The sequence below is a fragment of the Topomyia yanbarensis genome, chromosome 2, assembly GCF_030247195.1.
Source record: "Topomyia yanbarensis strain Yona2022 chromosome 2, ASM3024719v1, whole genome shotgun sequence".
Lineage (NCBI taxonomy): Eukaryota > Metazoa > Arthropoda > Insecta > Diptera > Culicidae > Topomyia > Topomyia yanbarensis.
The window spans coordinates 299249216-299274894 of record NC_080671.1 but is presented as its reverse complement, the minus strand read 5'-3'; the positions used below and the strand labels follow the sequence as shown (position 1 = coordinate 299274894).

Sequence of the window (25679 nt, the reverse complement as noted above, 5' to 3'; positions counted from 1 at the left end):
GTTTTCGACGCTAGTGCGAAGTCTATGTCATCCGCAATTTCATTAAACGGTGTTCTTAAGGTAGGCCCTATTGTACAGCGAGACCTTTTTCAATCATGTTGAGTTTCTGGAAGCATACCATTATATTTTCGGCGGATATAAGCAAAATGTATCGCCAAATACGTATGGCTCCTGAGGACACTTGCTACCAACGAATTTTCTGGAGGGAACAACCCACGCATTCACTTCGAGTTATGGAATTGAATACGGTAACGCATGGAACTGCATCCGCCCCGTATCAAGCCACTCGATGCCTAAATCAGCTTGCCGAAGAAGGATCACATGAATTTCCGATCGCCGCTCGAATTCTTAAAGAGGATTGTTACATGGATGACATGTTGTCTGGTACTGACACCGTCGAAGGAGCCATCGAATATCAACGTCAGTTAAAGGAATTGCTTGCCAGAGGTTGCTCTCCCATACATAAATGGTGTTCGAATTCCGTCGAATTTTTAGAACACATACCGCCCGAGGACCGTGAAAAACACCTAACCCTCCAAGAATATGGCGCTAATGAGGCCATCAAGGTTTTGGGACTATTATGGGATCCAACCCATGATATGTTCCTAAATTCCCATCAGCATCGACCAGTATTGGCTCAAATTGAAAGGGTAACAAAACGAACAACCTACTCTGAAATCGCAAAATTTTTCGATCCCCTCGGTTTGTTCGCTTCGTTCATCGTCATGGCAAAGCTTCTGGTGCAGCAACTTTGGAAAACAAATGCAGGATGGGATGACATCGTGGAGGAGCAGTTTCAGCGAGCGTGATTTACTATGCAAGAAGCATTGTCGCAGTTGAACCTCATCAAGGTGCGACGATGTATTACGTTTTCAGATGCCATTGGATACGAGATCCATGGTTTCGCGGATGCCTCAACCGTAGCGTACGGCGCATGCATCTACCTGCGCAGCATGTTTGCCGACGGCTCGGCAAAGTTAAGACTCATCAGCAGTAAATCTAAGGTTGCCCCACTACAAGAACTCACCATCCCAAGAAAGGAATTGTTTGCCGCTCTATTATAGACGCGTCTGCTAGATTAAGTGATTCCAGCTATTCAGATGCCATTTCAAGAAGTTGTGCTTTGGTCCGATAGTACAATCGTTTTAGCATGGATGAAGAAGTCTCACGATCATCTACAAGTATTCGTAGGAACCGCATCGCTGAGACCCAGAAAACTACTAATGGGTACAAATAGTGTTATATTCGATCAGAGTGTAATCCCGCCGATGTAGTATCGAGAGGACAGCTTCCTGAGGAACTAAGACGCAACAAATTATGGTGGAACGGCCCAGTTTCCCTCAATGTTATTAACTATGAAATGGAGGATCCAGGAGATGTCCCGGAACAACTGCTTCCAGAGATGAAGATGTTAGTTGCACTACCAGCAATGAGAATCGAACCTTTTCCATTATTTCCTAAGCAAAATAATTTCCGCAAGATTCAGCGTATCATGGCGTACGTTTTATGGTTTTCTAACAACTGTCGGAAACATCAACCCTCAGAACGCATACTGTCACGCCATTTGACCATCGATGAATTGCATCGGTCCACGTTGGCTATCTTCAGGGTGGTGCAACAAGTACAACTAGCTGACGAAATTGAGCGACTTCAGGCTAACAAACACTGCAGAAAGATTGGAAACTTACGCCCGTTCTACGAGGACGGTCTGCTCCGTGTCGGGGGTCGATTGGTCCACTCAAATCTACCGTTTGCATCGAAACATCCCATCATTCTACCAGACAGGGACCCTATCACAAGGATGTTCATCAATACAATGCACAATGCACATCCTGGTCAAGCAGCACTTATTAATGCCATCCGTCAACGATACTGGCCACTGAAGGCTCGTTCCATTGTGCGTTAGATAACCCGTAAATGTGTGAAGGGGTGCCGTACAAGAACAGAAGCGTCCGTTCAGCTCATGGGAAATCTTCCACAGGCGCGAATCGTACCGTATCCTCCTTTCACCGTGACTGGTGTGGATTACGCTGGTCCGCTCTGCGTAAAGCAAGGAACATACCGCCCAAAGCTCGTGAAGGCTTATGTAACTGTACACGTGTGTATGACCACGAAAGCTGTACACCTTGAAGCAGTATCTGACCTGACCACTGGTGCGTTTCTGGCGTCATTAAAGAGATTTATCAGTCGCAGAGGCTTAATTCAACAACTCTATTCTGACAATGCTACTAATTTCAAGGGAGCCAACCACGAGATGCATCAATTATATCGCCTATTTCAAAATCAACAAATGCTTGACCAAGTACATCAATTTTGTGCACAACGAGAGATTCAATGGCATTTTATTCCTCCAGACGCTCCAGAGTTTGGGGTGCTTTGGGAAGCGGCAGTAAAACCAACTAAAACTCATCTGAAGCGTGTCGTCGGCAATGCTAGACTGACATTCGAGGAAATGGCGACAATTCTTACTGAAATTGAAGCTGTGCTGAATTCGAGACCTTTATTCAGTATTTCATCCGATCCTGAAGATTCACAGGTAATAACTCCGGCACAGTTCCTGATAGGCAGACCACTTATCTCACCATCGCTTGAGGACATAAAGGTAAGCCGTTTGAACCGTTGGCAACATCTACAGCTCATGCGTGAGCATTTTTGGCGTACCTGGAGCCGAGACTATCTTAACTCGTTACAACCGCGTAAGAAAAATCATCGGGTTATGCCAAATCTGTGCCCATGATAAAATTTTTACAAAATTACAACGTAGTTCCAACCCGGGGGAGTTTGATCCATCCGTCACAGCGCATGCGCATACCGTGTAACTACCAATAACAATAAGAACAAACCGAACTAATACGCCACTCAGCAGTACTATAAATTGAGTACAGGTAGCTAGCGTAGGACCAGTTAATTTCTAACCGCGAGCAGCAGCAACAAAAGGAAATATAAGCAAGTGAAAAAGCAGTATTATTAGCGTTTCATCTTTATTTCGCCGCCAGCTAGCGACCAGATTCGCCTAAAGGGTCCTTTTCAGGACCAAAAAAATTAAATTCCATTCCGAAGCTATTGATCTCCACCACTATCCAGAAGTTTCTAGTTGAGTTTCAGAGAAACCCAGCGATTTCTACTGCGGGTTCAACCCTCCACAATACCAACCGTTCTCAAGTCGGAACAGTATCAAACAACGATACTTTCAGTAATGGAATATGGCTGCTTCTGTTTACGTTCAGCTGCAAACACTCACATTATTAAATTGGAACGAATACAGTATCGTTGTTTTTTTTAGCGGGCTGGTAGGACTGCAGCTTCCCAAGTAGCACGCTTTGTTACTTTATCCCTTAAAGGCGCAAAGCAATTTTTGTCAAATTTTCTGAAAATTGTCTCGCAGTTTTAATACGTCACTATGATAATTTTGAGATGATTTTCACAATGTTGTTTTAAAACAACATTGCGCATTTAAGGGTTATAGTATTTGTAACTCCCTTGGTAACAACTATGTTATGGGAAAAGCGCACTTTGTATGTTGTGCAACATGTTCTTAATTGCAGCAAAATAATGAAAACAATAGCTGTGCCATTTGTCGAGAACTGGGTAGTTGGACAGTTCTGTTTTAGGGTGGAATGGCAAACAAAGAGCCATTTGCAACTTGTTAGACTGTTTGTGCAAGTTAGCAAAGTTTCTGATTAGTTTCACAACTGTTATTGATGTTTGCATACTTAACACTATTGGCCAGCTCTATAGTTACATAGTTGCACAATCAGTTTAAAAACCCGTGGAAATTCTTTTCAAATATATCCAACAATAAAAAATATTGTGTAGCAGTTGTGCAACATTCAAAACTTTCAACAAGTTGCAATTGCTACTTGGGTTATAGCTTTGGGGATCTCGGTCCATCCCGCGAGACGAAATTTTCCAAATTGGACGAATTAGCAACTGTCTGCTAAGTAAACACCGGTCCTCGGGAGGAGGACTAAATTTTGCGCTTGTTTGTCTCGAAGTGTGTAACGTCAAGTCCTCTGGTTTGTCCAGTCCAATGTATCAAGCTTCTAATAACTAGAGCTTCCATTTTCCGACGGTTTTCAGCTTCCCGGGATTCGGGATTTTCCGGGAAATCCCGGGAATACAGAATAAAAATAAAAAGGTGAATGATTCTCTTGAAAACAAAAGAATAAATTTAAAAGTTTTCAAACCCGTTTGATTGCATGTATATCTGTCCTAAAGCAATTTTCAGATGTTGGCGATTTGGTGGCCTACTTATCATTCAATCATTTGATAACTCGTCAATAAGTTCCATTCCCGTCACAGTAGGTTCAGCATCATTTCGAATTAAGTGTTAATCAAAATCAAGCAGATAATGGACGAACTGTGCAGCGATGGATGAAGCCTACCATCGATTCGCTGTTGCAGGCAAGTATCTGGATTGCTTGATCGTATCCTTTCAAAAATCCTGCCTGCATCCTTGAAAGCAACATTCAAAGAGTTTGGATGCGCATGATATTGGACAGATACAACGTTATGTATTTCTTTTCATGCAACAAAAAATTTACAGATATTACAGTTACGGTATAACAAATAAGACGAAATATGCATTCGATGAACCGGCCAAATATTTCTGCAGACGTTCTACAAACATTCCTTATTTTAAATAGCGTTTGCGTTAAGCATGATATCAATACAAACCATCCCAAGTTTTGAAACAAACACACATCGATTTTTTTAAGCAAGCAACGCAATTTCCCTTACTAATTTGATTGCAAGCCCTTTCATTCAAGATCTAACTATTAAAATAAACTATAAAAAGAACTGTTAAAAAATCTGATCAATCGGCTCATCGTGCGCATCACTAACGCTACTGTAAGGAAATGGTTCGGTACAACGGCCGGCAAACTAATCCATTTTTGAATGAAAAAATCAACATTCTTTAGCAGTGCTTTGAGTATGGCGTGGACTATATACCTAAAAAAATCACGAAAACATATCAGTGAGCCTAAAGATATATAGTCCATTGGTCTGCAAATCAGTTGGAAAAACACAATCTGCATTCACTACTTACTCCAAATTTTTGCCGGTAAAGATATTTCCTACAGAATTTAATTTGCAGGATCTAAGTCTATTGGAATAATTTAAAAATCTTTTTTTCCCGGGAATGAGAAAACACTATATCCCGGGAATCGGGAATGCCGGGAATTCCAAAAATCCGGGATTCCCGGGAAATAAATTCCCGGGATGGAAGCTCTACTAATAACGCGTGTTTATTGTCAGTGATGCAATTAAAACTTCGCATTGATTCCGCTTCTGTCTTGTTCCTGATCTCTTCTTGGGTCCCCTAGGTCTGAAGCGGATAATCGACTATTAAATAATTCAGAGAGCGCGGATAATCGTAATATCCACGAATACTAATTCCACTGTAACTATGTATTCTGCCAGTTATTATTCCTGTTCTATTGTGTACTAATGATTATTTTGTTTGAAAATCAAAAACCGTTTAAGATTTTAATTGTTAGAACTAAGTAATAGAGAACAGACATCCAGATTCGAACATTCATTTGAACAAATATTTGTTAGACCATTACGACCACCATACTGGCATATCCCATAATTAGAAGGATCATATGGATATCAATTCAGGAACACTCACGCACTAAACGACATGACAGAACCACCTTTGGTGGTAACTTGTCGATTACCTTTGGATATGCCTTTTACTCAACTTTTACGCTTGAGATGGATGTCTGTTCTCTGTGCCGAAATTGATGTTGCTTCTCAGTTTTGCACGACCTAGTGGCCTTGATCCCACTGCTCTGTTATCGTTGTTACGTGATATTCGTTGTGGAATATTGTTTGTTTGGGGTCCATTCATAAACAATGTCTCGCAGAAAACAGTCTAAAAATTGTTGTTGGTTTTATTAACCCCGCTCCACTTTGTTTTTCTCTCGTTAATACATGGCTTTTCTCCAACTGTCAATACGCGACATCATTTATGAATGGCCCTTGGTAATAGCTTTAGAGCAGACAATCCAATGAAAAATAGGATTGACAGGATTTTTGTGTGTTTTTAGTATTATGACTACCGGGAAACGTTCGGAAACTAAAACGAAGACTGATTCACTTGATGGTAACAATTCAACTGGCGCTGCCAGCAGCTTTATTCGAGCTCTGACTTTTCAAAGCATATATTTTCTCTCCCATTCTCTTCTCATGATTATCGAACGGGTTCGGACGTTTATCGGGTCATAACAGTCCTTACCCCTTAAACTAGAAGATACATTTCGAAAGATTTTTTTTAACAATCAATAACTTATCAAACTAATTTTAAAAGGAATTCATTTTTTTTACTTCTTCTTATTTTTGTATCTATTGGCTATTCTATCTGAGCGCCTCAGAGCCGTTTTAGAGCGACCCGAGCTTAACTTCGAATGCCACGAACCAGCGTCCGAGGCAGGTCTTCCCTTCGAACTTTCCATCCCTTTGCATCCTTGTGTTCTTCGCCGTTTCGATTCAGGGAAGCCCCGAAAAACTTTCTCGCCTTCGCTCTCCTCGCCATCATAGTCGTCACTGTCACTCTCTGGCCACGCACGTTTGCGGCCTCCAGTCGCTTCGCGAACTTGTTCGGGTTGTCGGACTATGACGGCTCTTCTTCCCCTTCTGAGCGCCTTATCCAGTCTTATCTGGTTTCGATGCGCCATCACCTTTGTGTCTCCAAGGGCGATCTGCAAAATATTTTTTTAAATTTTCATTAGAAAATGTCCTTTGATCCATCGCGCTGCATCATGGGGATTGTGACTTTTGTACCAAAGCACGTCTCCAATCCTCAGAACGCTTAGACTATCTGGATCACTTAGATCAATCTCATATTTCTGAGAGGTGTCATCAGGTGGGATTGTACGTTTGAGTGATTGTGTGTAGTGTTTCTTTGGGTTTACTAAGTCTAAGATAGTCTTTGGTTTGAACGAATATACTCTTTCTGATGGAAAGCGTTCATCATCTGTCAAACACGAATTGCGATACGACAATAAAAATAAATTTACCTGATCTTCTAAATCTAACTTTTTCAATTCTGGGTCTAAAAGGAATTTCTTGAGTACATCTTTTACGGTTCTCACCGATCTTTCGGCTTGACCATTGCTAGAGGGATTATAAGGTGGACTTTTCATTACCTTTATTCCTTGTTTTTCCAGGAACTCCACAAAACCAAATGAATTGAATGGTGGGCCACCGTCGGTAACAATAACATCGGGCAAACCAAACCTAGCGAAAAACTCTATAAACTTTTTCAAAACTTTCCCTGTATCGGTTCCTTGCTTCATCCAGATAACCTCTATCCATTTGGAAAAGCTATCTACTATTAGCAAAAACGACTTCCGATCGAAGAAAAAGAAATCCGCATGTATTCTGCTGAATGGTTTGGTTGTAGGAATCCACGATGAAGTTACCTTTGGCTTTGGAACCACAGCCATCCTGTTGCAAGCATCGCACGATTTCGCCAAACGCTCAATATCAGCGTTAATGTCATACCAGTAGACTGATCGACGTGCCATCTGCTTCATCTTCACCATCCCTGAGTGATTAGCATGAAGCAATTTTAGCATCTTATTTTGCATTGATTTGGGAATTATTACTCTATCCTGATAGAGTAAACATCCGTCAATGTATTCCAAGTCTCGTTGATTCGAGAAAACGTTTACAAACTGCTTTTCCAACCTTTTGGGCCAGCCATTGTGCAAAAATGAGATAACTTGCTGTAAGAAAACATCCTTTGACGTTTCACTAGCTACCAGCGCACAGTCTACTGGAAATTCCTGGCTGAAGTTGATACTGTTTATTGCTCCATGATCAAGACTCCTGGGAACATCGTGATTCAGAGGGAATCGTGAACAAAAGTCAGCGTTCCCCATCTTTGTAGACGGCCAGTATTGTATGTCAAAATCATATATTGAGACCTCCAAGATAAATCTCTGCAGCCGCGTGACAAAAATCGCTTGTTTCCCAGTCTTACCAAAAATTCCAACTAAAGGTTTATGATCAGTGTATACAGTGAACTTTTGTCCATACAAATACTTGTGGAATTTTTTTATTGTACACACCAAGGCCAAGGCTTCCAAATGTAGAATCGGATACGACTTCTGAGCTGAATTGAGTGAAAATGAAGTGAACGAAATAGGCTTTTCGACCCCATCAATTATATGAGCTATCACTCCGCCTAAACCATAGCTTGAGGCGTCAGAGATCACCACAATTGGCTTCTGTGGGTCAAAATATTCAAGCAAATCTGCTTTTATTAAAGCATTTTTACTGTTTTGAAAAGCCTCGTCACAGTTAGGACTCCAAACAAATTTAACATTGTTCTTTAACAAATTATACAGGTTATGCAATTTAGATGACAAACGCGGAATAAATTTGCTGTAATAGTTTATAAGTCCCAAAAAGGATTTTAGCTCAGAAGCATTTTTGGGAACCGGAGCATCGCGAACTGTTGCAATTTTGTCAGGACATGGAAGGAGACCTTTCTCAGTGATTATGTGCCCTAAATACGGTAAACTAGAAACAAAAAATTTGCATTTACTCCAGTTGACTTTGTTGTTGGCATTTGCCAATCGCTCTAAAACTTTAAACAATTTCCCTCGGCAGTCTTCAATGTTTTTCCCAGCGATGAGAACGTCATCGAGATATATAAAAATATGATCATCCAAACCTGCTAAAACTTGTTCCATTACTTGCTGGAAAATCGCAGCGCTGGAAGAAGCCCCTTGAGGAAGTCGATTGTAAGTAAAGAGTCCTTTAAGTGTATTAATAACAACAAATTTTCTGGAATTTTCCGATAAGGATAGTTGCGTATATGCTCCCTCCAAGTCCAAAGAACAGAAGACTTTACATCCCGCTAGACTTGCAAACAAGTCTTGTGCTAAGGGCAGGGGATATGTGTTTGGAATGATCAATTTGTTGATTGAAACTTTGCAATCAATGACTAACCGAATTTCTTTGTTTTTCTTTACAATAACAACAACTGGAGAAGCATATTCACTTGTTTTTATTGGAGTTATTACCTTTTCCCTTTCTAGCTTTTCTAGATGTGCTATCACCTGATCCTTTAATCTATAAGGGACATTGTACGCTTTTTTGAAAATGGGTTTGTCTTCCTTCAGAACCAAGTCAGCTTCAAATCCAGCTATCGGCGTAGAAAAATCTTTTTCGAATGCCTTTGCAAACTTAACTTTGATTTCTGAAACCATTGCTTCAATGTTTATTGGTATATTAATGCTGTTGACGTCTGACCAGTCTAAAAAGAAATCCCTCCATTGAGGATAGAAGACATCCAACCATTTTCTTCCAAAAAGAGGAACGAAATCATTTTCCGAATTCAGAACAATCAATTTTAAATTCTTTTTAATTCCTCCAAGGGTAACTTGCACCTTAACCATGCCTTTTATGCCCAATTTCGACCCATTTATCACGACTAAATTTTTAGTGCAGACACTCAATGGTTTACTGAACAACTTTTTGTAAACCCCATAGCTCATAACAGAAACCGCTGAGCCGCAATCGACTTCTATCTTCACGGTTTTGTTTTCGATTGCCACTTGAAGATAACATGGTTCGCTAATTTTATTCAAAAACGTCACTGACATGCAGTCATAGTCACCTGAGTCACTGTCCGAATCGTCGCTATCGTCCTGTCTTGCTCTCATTCGGTTCAATAGTTCTGATAACATTTTATCGCTGCTTGGTCCCGGCTTGGACTCTTCCACCAGGTTGACCGCATCTCTCTTCAATTTTTTTAACTTAAAGCATCTTTTTTTTACATGTCCATGCTTGCCACAAAAATCGCACACCAGAACCATTTTTTGATCCTGTTCCTTACGCCTCCATGCACCAGGACGAAAGCTAAAAACCTTGCCGTCACTGCGGCTCCTACTCCTACTGCTACTACGACTCCGATCTCTATTGTTGCTAAAAGAACCCCTTTGCTCATATTGAAACCTTCCCGACGGTCTCGAACCTAATCTGGTTTTAACCGACCCGCGAATGGATGCAACTTGACCAGAATTGCCTGGTTAATTCAACAATTTCGATCTATTAGTCGCCATCTCCCAAGTGTACATGAGTTTTTCTGCTGAAGCCATTGTCAAATTATCTTCAGTCAACAATTTCTTCTGTAAATCCTTGTCGTAAACCCCCATTACGTATCGATCCCGAATCGCTAATTCTTTAAAATCGCCGAAGCGACACTCTTGCGCCAAAAGCTTCAAAGCCAAAACAAAATCTTCCATACTTTCTGTAGGGTGTTGCACCCTACTGTGAATTTATATCGTTGTATGGAGTCTGACTCCGACTTGTCGTACCTTTCCTTCAGCTTCTTAACGATATCGTCATAACTCAGGGTTTGCAGATCGACACCAGGGTATAAAAGTTTTAATTCGTCAAACACCTGCTGTCCACTGAGATAAATTAACTGAGCTTTCTTATCTTCAACTGACACTTTGCTAACTTGAAAATAAAATTCTAGTCTCTCTACCCAATTGGCAAAAGAAGTGCCGTACACATAAGGATCAACAGATGCCACTACATTCGAAGCCATTGCTTAAAATTGTCAAAAAATTGAAAAGAAAATTTTAAAAATATACAACAGAATTAAAATAAATATTTAAATATATATATAATATATATATATATATATATATATATATATATATATATATATATATATATATATATATATATATATATATATATATATATATATATATATATATATATATATATATATATATATATATATATATATATATATATATATATATATATATATATATATATATATATATATATATATATATATATATATATATATATATATATATATATATATATATATATATATATATATATATATATATATATATATATATATATATATATATATAATATATATATATATATATATATATATATATATATATATATATATATATATATATATATATATATATATATATATATATATATATATATATATATATATATATATATATATATATATATATATATATATATATATATATATATATATATATATATATATATATATATTATATATATATATATATATATATATATATATATATATATATATATATATATATATATATAATATATATATATATATATATATATATATATATATATATATATATATATATAATATATATATATATATATATATATATATATAATATATATATATATATATATATATATATATATATATATATATATATATATATATATATATATATATATATATATATATATATATATATATATATATATATATATATATATATATATATATATATATATATATATATATATATATATATATATATATATATATATATATATATATATATATATATATATATATATATATATATATATATATATATATATATATATATATATATATATATATATATATATATATATATATATATATATATATATATATGTTTGTATATACGGAGATGCACTATGCACAAAATCAAATGAAGGAAAAAATAATGCACGCTTACCACACTGCCGGTTAAAGTCTCACCCTCTCAACTATCTGCTCACGGGAGAACAACACTAGCTCTTAAAAGCTCCGCACCGAACTTGTGTTTTCCAAATTATAGCACGATGAAAGCTTACGGCTCTGGACCGTTGATCGAATACCGGGCACTCACTGAAACTCCTAGTATGTGTAAGCAGTGAGCGAGCTGCTCACTGCGGTTGCTGCAACAATTTGGAATAATCCACCGTTGCGGAAATTCTTTTTTTTACTGTTAATTTAATCACTTCACTTTCAACGCTATTTTAACACACGCGCCACGCAATGAAATTAAACGATTTTCACTCGTCGCCAGTTATTATGACTACCGGGAAACGTTCGGAAACTAAAACGAAGACTGATTCACTTGATGGTAACAATTCAACTGGCGCTGCCAGCAGCTTTATTCGAGCTCTGACTTTTCAAAGCATATATTTTCTCTCCCATTCTCTTCTCATGATTATCGAACGGGTTCGGACGTTTATCGGGTCATAACATTTAGCACCTTATGTTACATCTTTTTAATTTACGATAAATGTTTGACAGTCTGCTCAGAAAGGATATGAAAAACGAACTACTCCAGGAAAGTGTTAATTTAAAACAACATTGCAAAATACGTCTCAAAATAACCATAGTAACGTATTAAAACTGTGTGATCATCAATTCAAAACGAAACTTGTTGCGCCTTTAAGTATTAGCCCTTAAGTTTGATTCACTTTAAAATATAAGGAAGAAAAGCATTAGCCAATTGTCGTCATTATACCGCCGTTCCACGCATAATTGTCCCATGTATATAGGGAATCTCATAGAACATGGGACAATTATTCGAATAACGGCAGTAGGGTTTTGACCACATTTTTATTTCAAATGTTAGTAAGGAATATATTAGGCTATAAAACTATCGCTGAATTCGTTAGGAAATCGACTAGAAACTGCGAAGAGTTTAAGTTAGAGAAAAACTTTCGGACAGCAGAAAGGCAAGCGCATGACAAATGCACATTAAAACGCCACACTATAATGCAAATATTACTACTGGAATCTACTTAAATATTTATTTACGATTACTGATCGACTTTTAGTATTTGGCTGGTGAGAGTGTTGAAGAGCATGCAATATAAAAAAGACACAAACGGCTCTCCCGCCCTTCTCGACATTTGGGCGATAATAGAAATAGGGCGAAAATAGTCTCCACACCCTATGTTCATTAGAACAAGCATGGCTATTTTCATAGCTGAAACATTATCAAAATCACAAAAAAAAATCAATGGACTCAATGTTTTCCGGTCCCACCATAAGCGAATTATACTCTACGCGGTATCACTCATAGTTGGTTAGATAGTGATTGCTTGTGTCATTTTTTGCAGTTTCTACTGAAAGGTTTGCCATGAATACACATTTACTAATTCGAATTGCTGCAAATGCGCAGAATTAGGCACACGCTCTAAAAATGGTTGCAAACATTGCGCACTAGCTAATTATTTGGTTGAATTCATTTTTCACAATACTGCAACGTACAATTTTTTGAAGTTCAAGTATCATTTCTTCAAATTCAATGTAAATATGATGGATATGTTCTGTTTTCATGATAGGTAGTCACAAAAATAATTAATTTGCGTTAAATATTTAACAAAAGAAAAGCAGATGATGAACACTCCTTAATTTATCGGGCGGTCTTATTATTTTCTTAGACACTGTACAGAAATTAATTATGCACAGAACGGATTTGTATAATACAGTGAAGACCCGATTTTATCTACCCCCGATTTTATCAGCTTTTTGACCCGATTTTATCAGCCTCATATGAAAATTCATAGTTGGTAGTTTGATGGGCTCTAGAAGACGTACCAAGTTGAATTCGAGTAATTCCTTTTTTGAGCATATTTTTCTTATCTTAGAGATCCAATTTTTTTTTCTTTAATTTTGCACTGTCAGACCCCCTTAACCCTCGAGCACTCGCCCTGTTGTACTTTGTACAACACTTTGGGATTTTGCGTTATCATTTAGTTGCAAAGACATTTATCAATGTCAAACCACTATGTATTCCTCAGAAATCATGTTTTAAGCAAGATACGCTCATTTTTGTGCACTGATATACTTCAAGTGCAACAATACAATCTGAAATTGTTTGATGAAACCAGACCAATAGAACGCGCGATGTGGGAAGTTCGACCAAACAACATTCTATTCAATATATCTCGTGATCTCGATCATGGAGAGGGTTACTTCCTTCGGCAAACTTGTTCAGAAGATCAAGAGCTAGTCAATGGAAGATAAAATAGTTTGATATAAAATTCTGCCGCTAGGTGACGCCACTGAGCATGTTATGTTTTCAGATTACTATATCTCAAGATCTAGATTTTTTAGAAAGTCAGTATCTTTGACGATGTTGCTAAGCAGATCAAAACCTATGAGGTCGTATAACGGCTGCTTCAGAAAACTACCGTTAGGCGACGCTAGTGAGCATTTCAGTTGTGCAACCTAATGTATCACAATTTCCTGATTTTTTAGCGAGTAAGTGCATTCGGCAAAGTAGCTCACGAGATTGAAACCTTCGAGGTGGTATATCAAATAATATAGGATTCTTCCACTAGGAGGCGCTAGTGAACTTGAGCATGTAATTTTTCGACCCATATCAGTTTCCTGTCTCTCTGGGAGGTCGTTGTTCACTTTTTTCTCCGAACTAAAACCGAAAATGGTGTATGTCATCAGTGGCGGATCCAGGGGGAGGGTCTTGGAGGTCCGGACTCCCGCTACCGAAAATTTTTAACTTCTTGAGAAATTTTAAAATAGTTTCTATTTTAAATTCATTCTAAGATCAAAGTCATTCCATACCAGATTCGATTACCAAAACCGATTTTAATTAAATGAGGGTTTTACATATTACGTATTGAATGAACATTTCAAAGTCGAAATTTTGGACCTCTTCCGAAACTTTTTTCTGGATCCGCTCCTGAATATCATCAATGGAAAGTATAAATCGATGATATTCCGAAAATAAGTTCACTAAATTGTCAGATGACGTTCCTCTAACTCAACTAAAGTAATTTATTTATTTATCTATAATTTTGGAATATGCACTCACGATGGTAAATTATAAAAGGGGCTGCTTATAACATGCACAGAAATAATGACACAAGGGACTGGAAGGTGAAGTATATTTTTCAATATTTAGAGCCATAGTACTCAAGGGAGAGCAAGGTGTTGAAAGGAGAAAGTTTAGAAAAGCGTGGAAGGATCATATATGCAAGCTTAGAGCTCACCGGCGACTTAACCCTTTGTCTGCTACCGTAGGGGTCAGGGTCTTTTGGCATTAGAAATGCGAATCACCTGAGTCTACGGCATGTCCGAACAAGCGTAAAGTAACTTGTTACTTCATGCTGTCGGAACCGACAAAAAGTTAAGTCACGGTAAACTTCCACACTAAGCATTTGCGACGTTGAAACTCATTGAATGAGCCAGTTTTGTTTGTTCCCTCACCAATTGCCTGCCTGAGTGATTTTATTTTATCGACTATTGTGACTGTCTCAGCGTGTGTGACAATATGGTCACATGTGTTGCTGATTTGCACGGTGTCGGCAGCTTTCACCCAACGCTGCAACGATGAATCCCCATCACGGTAAGTTCTATTTTTACCATTTTTTTGTTAACCATTTTTGTTAACGACCTATTGAGTTAATTTGTCAACAGTTTTTTTCGGCATTTAATTAGCAAGGGACTGGAAGGTGAAGTATATTTTTCAATATTTAGAGCCATAGTACTCAAGGGAGAGCAAGGTGTTGAAAGGAGAAAGTTTAGAAAAGCGTGGAAGGATCATATATGCAAGCTTAGAGCTCACCGGCGACTTAACCCTTTGTCTGCTACCGTAGGGGTCATGGTCTTTTGGCATTAGAAATGCGAATCACCTGAGTCTACGGCATGTCCGAACAAGCGTAAAGTAACTTGTTACTTCATGCTGTCGGAACCGACAAAAAGTTGAGTCACGGTAAACTTCCACACTAAGCATTTGCGACGTTGAAACTCATTGAATGAGCCAGTTTTGTTTGTTCCCTCACCAATTGCCTGCCTGAGTGATTTTATTTTATCGACTATTGTGACTGTCTCAGCGTGTGTGACAATATGGTCACATGTGCTGCTGATTTGCACGGTGTCGGCAGCTTTCACCCAACGCTGCAACGATGAATCCCCATCACGGTAAGTTCTATTTTTACCATTTTTTTGTTAACCATTTTTGTTAAAGACCTATTGAGTTAATTTGTCAACAGTTTTTTTTCGGCATTTAATTAGCAAGGGACTGGAAGGTGAAGTATATTTTTCAATATTTAGAGCCATAGTACTCAAGGGAGAGCAAGGTGTTGAAAGGAGAAAGTTTAGAAAAGCGTGGAAGGATCATATATGCAAGCTTAGAGCTCACCGGCGACTTAACCCTTTGTCTGCTACCGTAGGGGTCAGGGTCTTTTGGCATTAGAAATGCGAATCACCTGAGTCTACGGCATGTCCGAACAAGCGTAAAGTAACTTGTTACTTCATGCTGTCGGAACCGACAAAAAGTTAAGTCACGGTAAACTTCCACACTAAGCATTTGCGACGTTGAAACTCATTGAATGAGCCAGTTTTGTTTGTTCCCTCACCAATTGCCTGCCTGAGTGATTTTATTTTATCGACTATTGTGACTGTCTCAGCGTGTGTGACAATATGGTCACATGTGTTGCTGATTTGCACGGTGTCGGCAGCTTTCACCCAACGCTGCAACGATGAATCCCCATCACGGTAAGTTCTATTTTTACCATTTTTTTGTTAACCATTTTTGTTAACGACCTATTGAGTTAATTTGTCAACAGTTTTTTTTCGGCATTTAATTAGCAAGGGACTGGAAGGTGAAGTATATTTTTCAATATTTAGAGCCATAGTACTCAAGGGAGAGCAAGGTGTTGAAAGGAGAAAGTTTAGAAAAGCGTGGAAGGATCATATATGCAAGCTTAGAGCTCACCGGCGACTTAACCCTTTGTCTGCTACCGTAGGGGTCAGGGTCTTTTGGCATTAGAAATGCGAATCACCTGAGTCTACGGCATGTCCGAACAAGCGTAAAGTAACTTGTTACTTCATGCTGTCGGAACCGACAAAAAGTTAAGTCACGGTAAACTTCCACACTAAGCATTTGCGACGTTGAAACTCATTGAATGAGCCAGTTTTGTTTGTTCCCTCACCAATTGCCTGCCTGAGTGATTTTATTTTATCGACTATTGTGACTGTCTCAGCGTGTGTGACAATATGGTCACATGTGTTGCTGATTTGCACGGTGTCGGCAGCTTTCACCCAACGCTGCAACGATGAATCCCCATCACGGTAAGTTCTATTTTTACCATTTTTTTGTTAACCATTTTTGTTAACGACCTATTGAGTTAATTTGTCAACAGTTTTTTTCGGCATTTAATTAGCAAGGGACTGAAAGGTGAAGTATATTTTTCAATATTTAGAGCCATAGTACTCAAGGGAGAGCAAGGTGTTGAAAGGAGAAAGTTTTAGAAAAGCGTGGAAGGATCATATATGCAAGCTTAGAGCTCACCGGCGACTTAACCCTTTGTCTGCTACCGTAGGGGTCAGGGTCTTTTGGCATTAGAAATGCGAATCACCTGAGTGATATATGATCCTTCCACGCTTTTCTAAACTTTCTCCTTTCAACACCTTGCTCTCCCTTGAGTACTATGGCTCTAAATATTGAAAAATATACTTCACCTTCCAGTCCCTTGCTAATTAAATGCCGAAAAAAACTGTTGACAAATTAACTCAATAGGTCGTTAACAAAAAAATGGTAAAAATAGAACTTACCGTGATGGGGATTCATCGTTGCAGCGTTGGGTGAAAGCTGCCGACACCGTGCAAATCAGCAACACATGTGACCATATTGTCACACACGCTGAGACAGTCACAATAGTCGATAAAATAAAATCACTCAGGCAGGCAATTGGTGAGGGAACAAACAAAACTGGCTCATTCAATGAGTTTCAACGTCGCAAATGCTTAGTGTGGAAGTTTACCGTGACTTAACTTTTTGTCGGTTCCGACAGCATGAAGTAACAAGTTACTTTACGCTTGTTCGGACATGCCGTAGACTCAGGTGATTCGCATTTCTAATGCCAGAAGACCCTGACCCCTACGGTAGCAGACAAAGGGTTAAGTCGCCGGTGAGCTCTAAGCTTGCATATATGATCCTTCCACGCTTTTCTAAACTTTCTCCTTTCAACACCTTGCTCTCCCTTGAGTACTATGGCTCTAAATATAGAAAAATATACTTCACCTTCCAGTCCGTTGCTAATTAAATGCCGAAAAAAACTGTTGACAAATTAACTCAATAGGTCGTTAACAAAAATGGTTAACAAAAAAATGGTAAAAATAATGACACAGCCTTCCTAATTTCAGAAAAATGCTAAACAAACACAATTGTTCTTCATTTTCTTCAACCTACTGATTTGATTCGAAAATAGTATAGCCCACCCATGAAATGAATTATACTATCATACTTTTAAATAGTCGCAATCTTGAGATTCAGTTGGTGCGACTATATCGAAGATACCGTCCTAACAAATCAGGAATTCGAGATACAGTAGGCCAAAAATGGCATGGCCACTTGCGGCACGTAGTGGCAGATTATCGAACTATTTCGCATACCACCTCGTAGGTTTTTATCACCAGAACAATATTGCCGAAGACACATACATGCTGAAAAATCAGACACTTTAGATACAGTAGATCGAAAAAAATAATGCTCACTAGCGCCGCCTGGCGGTAGAATTCCATCATATTAATTCGCCCATCCGAAAGACCATTATCTACTGCCCAAGTTTGCAGAAGAAAGTAGTGCTCCAAATGATACGGATCACGAAGTATTCTAAAGACTATCTGTGTTGTACAATGTACAACGCGCGAGTGGTCGTGGCGGGAGTGCCGGAGGGTTAAGCGAAATTTAAAGCTAAATAATAGAGAAAGGTTATGAGGCTATACCTGTGGACTGAAGAAGAATATTTTAATGGTTTCGGTTCCTTAAAAAGAAAAATTCACGATTTTGTCAATGTCCCCGTTTCATCAGCCTAAAATTCACCAAGGGGCTGATAAAAACGGGTCCCCACTGTTTATACTACTATTTTTCATTTTTCCGTTGTAGTCTAAATATTATATGCCTATAATAGCCGAAGAGTAATAAATTTGAAAAAAAAATAATTGGTTACCTTAGTAAATGTTGTTCCTTTGGCGAACAGCTTTAGATCGATGGAAACTCCAAAATCAATCAATTGAACACATGGTATTCTCGATTCTAAACTTATTCTGTAAAGTAAAAAATAGTAACATATGTTAAAATTAAGTTGAAGGCACTAGTATGGATTACCTACGGCGTCATAAGCAGAAAATTGTCTGGTTTAATATCCGCATGAATAATCATGCAGCTGTGCAGGTGATCAATAATCGATAGTATTTGACTTGTGATGATCATTGTAATGAATTCATCAAGATTTTTGTTAGTTACTCTCTTGACAGTATTGCACACATCCAGAATGTTTCCATAACGCGAGAAAGGAGATATCAGTATGCTTGCGTTGTTGCCGACGATTGCGTAGTCAACACTCATAAGACCGGGAAGCTGATGAAGAAAATACAAAAATTGATGATTACGCCAGTTCGTTTATGAGGGACACAACTACGGATATGTTCATATTCATCCCATGTTATATGTGATTTCCCATATATAGGGTTATTTCGGGAGAGATGCCGCGTCAGGCGAGATGCCGCACTCTCTATATCTCGTATATAGGGTCACTTTTATACGGTAATCTAATATTGTGAGTTTGTCTTTCGAAGAATTATAACTCTAGAGATGTAAAATAATCCTTTTTAATTACTCACAAACATTTTATTAATGATTTTGTGCGTTAAGTTGCATCACGGAGTGCCGAAAATTTTTCAGCACCACATTAACATTTCGTTTTTTTAAATTGTTCGATTTTTTTTTGGTAAATCATGTATCGGTTAAATAGCTGGGACCTTTTAGAAGGCATTCTGATCATGAGCACGATCATCCATAATTTTAGAAGAAAATGTTATCGTGCGGCATCTCTCCCCTACAATTGGGAGAGATGCCGCATCAAAATTGCGGGTGAGATGCCACACTCAATAGAAGAGGATGCATAGCTAAAATGTATTTTTTTCACCTCGGAATGTCATTAAATGATCATTTGCGTCAGGTATAGGTTCTTAATAAGGTATATCCACAAACTAACGGACCTAACACAGTTACATATAGGATTATGAGTCTATTTATCTATATATTTAAACGGGCGATATGTATCTAAGTATTAGTTACTTCGGTTTATTCTTTAAAGTTTCAGGCACTAATTTTCGTGAACGCATTGATTTGTAGTGATGTCAATATTGAGATAAAACCGAAAATATTAACGAATTGATGCTTTTTCAAAATGAATCTTTCAAGAACAAACCTAAGTTGTATAAATTCATTGGGAGAAACAGCCCAACAGTGCTTTTAAGGAACTGCTACCAACACATAGATATGTATATCGCTCGTACAAGCATATAGATAAATAGTGCCCTGAGATAAGTTACTCCAACTTAACCGTTACACAAGGTTGAGAAAGAAAAATATTTTTAAAACATTGAATGAAAAAATGTTTCTGGAAATGGTAGTACCCCCTTAAGAAAAGTGAAGGTGCTAGTCGATTTATAGGTGTAATCAAACTTCATGAAACTCAGCTGAAGACACTTAATCACAAAAACATCAATGAGAGCCAAAAAATACTTTTGTACACCATTTTTCAGATTGTGACCACGGTGCGGCGTCTCACCCGCACATGAGGCATCTCTCCCGCAATGACCTTTTTTTGTAAAATGTTCATGGAAATTTGATGGTTTTTTTCATTACAAAAACCATTTCACAGTATTTTAAAAATGATTTCATCAATTATTGAATGGTTTACTTTGATGCAGGATCGATTTTTAAAAATGTGCGGCATCTTTCCCCAAATTACCCTATAGGAAAATTATGTGTATAACGGCAGACCATTTTTATAACTTTTAGTTAGTTGGGATTAATCATAGTGAGTGACATATACCATTCGATTCAGTTCGTCGAGTACGAAAAATTTCTCTCTGTGTGTGTTCATGTGTGTGCTCGTCTGTGTGTGTATGTGATCAAAAAAGTCATTTTTCTCAGTGATAGCTGAACCCATTTTGACAAACTTAGTCTCAAATGAAAGGTGCAACGTTCCCATAGGCTGCTATTGAATTTTCAATGGATCCGACTTCCGGTTCCGAAATTACAGGGTGAAGAGTACGATCACACAGAAAATCTCGATTTTAACAAATTCTGCAATAAATGTTTAAAGCTAAAATATTTTCCAAAATGTGGCCACATCTGCTTGAATTTATAGTACTAGGTCACTAACAGCCATTCAAGGTCTCTTTGGCCACATTGGCCACCATCATCGGTTCCGGAAGCCCCGGCGGAAGCATCCAAATTCAGAATAGCAGTCACATCGGTTTCTCAAAGATGGCTTGACCAAAAATCCTTGTGTTCATGATTGAGAAAGGCAGAATTGCACCGCTAGGTTGATTAAAACAGGTTTTTATTACACGTATGCACAAGTATTTAGAAGGTTTTTATGAAAAATTGAAAAGACGGAAAAATGGAATATTTTCGGGTTGGGCTTGACGAGTAGGTGCCGGTTTAGTAAAATACTCAAAATAAGGTTTTAATATGGGTGTTATCAGAATAGACTGGACTAGCGCCGCCGCCGGTAAATTTTAACAAACGCCGAAAGGTAGACCGGCGGCGCGCCGCCGACTCCTCTTTCTCACGCCGACAATTTGTGAACTCGAAAATCCATATCCATAAATCTAGGGACATTACATTGTCCGTGGTCCGAATATACGACGTTAAATGATTCATGATTTGTCACATATTGATCTTTATTTGGTATTAGTGGTTGTGAATTATATCACAAAATTAACAGTCTTGATATTTTCTCGAAATCATTACACGACACTCGGAATATAAATCATGGTTCCATTCTTGCTTCGTCAACTGGTTATGATTGCGAGCATATAAGTTACAATTCATAATTCGTGCGCGTAGAATTATTCACAAATTCAAAAAAAAAACACTTACACTTTCAAGATATAGTTAATGAAATTTACGATTAAGTGCCTGATCTTAATCTTTGCACGTAATCAATTTCACTGGAACGGCTATTCATTCATCGATTTTTAAACCGATTCATGTTTCCTAATATGCTAGACACGATTCACCACTCGAGCTCGTGAAACTGTTCATGATAAAGTTCATGAAGTAATTAATATTCCACATAATCTTAAGGGGCAGGGGGTGGATAAGAGTTTCAGCGAAAAAAACTTTTTGGCGAACTTTTATACAAGTTTGAGTGAAGCGAATTTATCAAAATTTTTGTGCATTATAACGTATCATTTCAACAACATTCTGTAATTTTTTCATGCAAAAATATTGTCAAGCGACTCGGTGATGAAGCTTTTTGTAGAACATCTCTGAAAAAACACGATTTGCGGTGTTATCTGCCACTCAAAAACTACTCAACCGATTTATTTAAAATTTTGCACACACATTCTACACTGCGTTGATCAAGTTGATTTAAGACACCCCTTGTATTTGAAACTAAATGTAATACCATAAGTATTATTTCCATTTTTTTCTATACCGATAGTAAGAAGTCAACAAACAAAATTGTTTAGCTCAGCGAATGTAAACAAAACTATCAGGTGTCAAGTTCCTTTAAGACAGTTAATTAGTTGTTGGCTTTATTTTGTTTTTAGCTAGTTTCTAACGTTATTTTAAAGTTATGCCGCGCGGAAAGTACCTTTCGCAAGAGGAGAAGGCCATGATACTGGCACACGGGCGCATAAATATGAGTATCAATCAGATTTCGAAGAAGGTTGGTAGATCGCGGTGTGTGGTCAGGAATTTTCTGGAAGATCCAGAAAATTACGGTAAAAAGTACCCGAAACCATCAAAAGCAAGCCGAGATAAAAGGAAAATAGTCAACACGGCATCCAATTCAACAAAATCGCTTAGTCAAATTAAGGCTGAGCTGGATTTAAACTATCTCGGTAGACTTTTCGACAGGTAAAGAATGCAAATATTTGCCGCTCGAAGATGATGCGGGCACCTTGTCTGAAACAAGAGCATAAAATGGCAAGGCTTGAATTTGCAAGAGCTAACATGAGCCGCGACTGGAACATGGTAAGTTTCTAAATTGCGAAAACATAGTTGCAATATAATAGACCAAATTTCAATTCTACGACAAAGTACTACTGCAGAGATGCCAAATACTTGCAATAATAATTTTAAAAGTCTGGGAAGAACAAAAAAATGTCAGGAAAGCTAGTGTAACCAAAAGCCTTTATATTCAAAAAGCTGTAAATATTTGCAACTAAACTACAAAATCTGCAGTTAAACTAAAAAATCTGCAAATATCTGCAACCAAGCTAAAAAATCTGCAAATATCTGCGTCATCGAAAAAATTTGCAGCTAAAATTAAGTCTGCGAATTTGCAGACACGTCTGCAAATCTGGCATCTCTGCCAGCATATCATATCAGACCGCACTAACATTCATAAATCTATTCGACTCACCCTTCCGCCATCTTGCCATGTGAACGACTCGTTATAGAACAGTCTGCAGACTACACATTTAAGAAGTTCAAAAGCAGAAGTTCGTATGTCTTAGTTTTTCCTCAAAAAATTTTCAAATAGTGCTTGATTTTTCGCCGATTCCAGGTGAAGGTCCCCGTAATAGATTTACATGTCGTTTTCGATTGAGAACTTAGACACTAACCCAGGTTAGTTGTTTCAAACAAACGTTTTTAATGGAACTGAGTTGGGTTCTTGCAAAAGTTAGTTTCTGCCTCAAGCAAAAACGACAATTAAAACGCAGAATCACTGGTCAGTGACATTCTAATCAAACACGAGAATAGTAAATTTGAATATGGCAAATACGCTAACAGGCTATAACGTCACCAATACACATACAAATACAAATGTTCTTCAAAAAGAATTCGACATGATTTTGATTCATATGAATTCTATTGACAGGTATTCGATCGGAAAGAAACTAATATATGAATGGTAAACAAATGATTAATATGTCGAGTCTATATTCAAATATTCAGCGTTATTTAATATATTAAATATTTACGATACAGAGTTGACGAATTCAAATTATTTTATTAGGCAATTTGCATTGATCACGATGCCAAAACTGCGAAATGGGTCCTGTGGTAACGAAAACAGTATCCCATTAGTCAAATTCGAAGACATCATTTGAGCTCCACGCTGGCTCAAGAAATCGCTTAGACTCTCGGTGAAAATAAACGTGAACATGTGTTGAATACCTTCCATTGTTCACGGTGGAGGACGTCGTGAGCAGTTTCATCAGCGAACACCGATTTCACGCTCAACTGGCAGTTTACAGTTTGTCAGAATGCAATTTGGTATTCGAAGGTGAACGTTCACCGTGAACAGCGATGACATTTATATTCACCACTCCGCATCAATTCCGCCCATCGTCGCGTTTACACTCCCGGTGAACAAGTGAAATATCGACTGCGAACATATTTCACCGTGGAATATTTAAAATGATCGGGGAATACGAATATTATTACATTGGTTCAATTATATCGAATAATTGTGCATGGATTCGCTAAGTATATTAATGAACTATGGTTTAGTTCCATTTTCATCAATTTCTATGCACTAATAAGTGAGATATTGGAAAAACCAATTTGGTTTGCATCGAGTTCACGTTCATTTTCACCGAAGGTGTAAATAGGCCTTTAGGTTTCTCCAGGATGATTATCAAGATGGTAAACAAAGGTGAGAGCATTTTTGTGCGTGCTGATGCAGTTGTCAATCACCAGAAACTAATATCATTAATTGGTTCGTTTTTAAAACGTTTTACGACTTGCTGACTTACGTTGATGCTAGAAAACACATTCAACAAAATAACATTCGTTTGAAAAATTAGTAAATATCAAAATTAGATAGGGTGATGTGCCTATTATGGCAGTAGAGCCTATTGTGACCCTATTTCGTACTCCTTGGTTTCGAACCAAGCATATGAGATAATGACAATATCGATTTGGCTAAAACAGGTGTGCAAAAAAAGCTCAAGTTATATTCTTTATTTGTTGTGCACATACGTATTTAGAACTATCCACTAAATCCAACTTTTAATTAAAACAAAATCACCTTATTGAAATATGTGCTGATCCGCCTCACTCGCGTAGTGAACCGAAACAGGACGCAACGGCGCTTAGCAAAATAAACACTTTCGAGCCAGCATTTACCGCCTCATATCTCGTTATTCCGGCACAAATATATTAAATATTGCACTGATACATACCTTTATTTTAGCTGGAGAACCTTTTTACGATTATTTCGCTTTAAAAGCACTCGTCAAACACTAGAATAGGCCTAGTGTTATAATAGGATAAAACTAAATACGGGGGTTCCTATTATTGGCATGTTTTGCTGATACACTACCACAATCAAAACCAACTTTTTGCATCCATCATACAGAAAAGAATCACCAGTGCGGCCAAACCAAAACATGAACTTGAAAACATAATGTTATGCAATTTCAGGTATAAGTAATCAATTATTTCAAGTTATGCAACTAATTGTTGATCGCAGATATTTTATTTTCATCTGCACATACAATTTGGATCGGGAGGAAGTAATGTGTGATGTGAACTTTATATTCCAGTTGTTAACTTTCGCATGGTTATTTCCTGCATGCGCAGTTCTGGGCGCTCTTCTACTAACAGCTGATGAGTTTCTTTCGTGTGCGTAATGTTTACGTTTGTTTTGATCGGCTGAAAAAAGCAGAATAATTCGTTTTACAAATCACGCGTTGGCGTCCATGATCTGGATACCTAGTTAGAACGACGCAAATGAAATATGAGGCATTGCGTTTCAACTAGATTGTTTTTCGATGAGGTGGAAATCGGCACACCCATGAGGCGATAATTGGAACGTTCAGGTGGGAATAGATGCACAGAATA

General features: G+C 37.7%; 1 protein-coding gene across 1 annotated transcript in view; it reads right to left on the bottom strand.

Annotated features, from left to right (window-relative positions):
- Positions 1-25679, bottom strand: part of LOC131683344 (uncharacterized) — a 59137-nt gene that overhangs the window by 9797 nt on the left and 23661 nt on the right. Inside the window, exons 6-7 of the mRNA XM_058965225.1 lie at positions 18970-19217; positions 18808-18904 (exon numbers count right to left, since the gene is read on the bottom strand). Of these exons, the coding sequence (XP_058821208.1) occupies positions 18808-18904; positions 18970-19217 (345 nt within the window). The remainder of the gene's footprint in view (positions 1-18807; positions 18905-18969; positions 19218-25679) is intronic.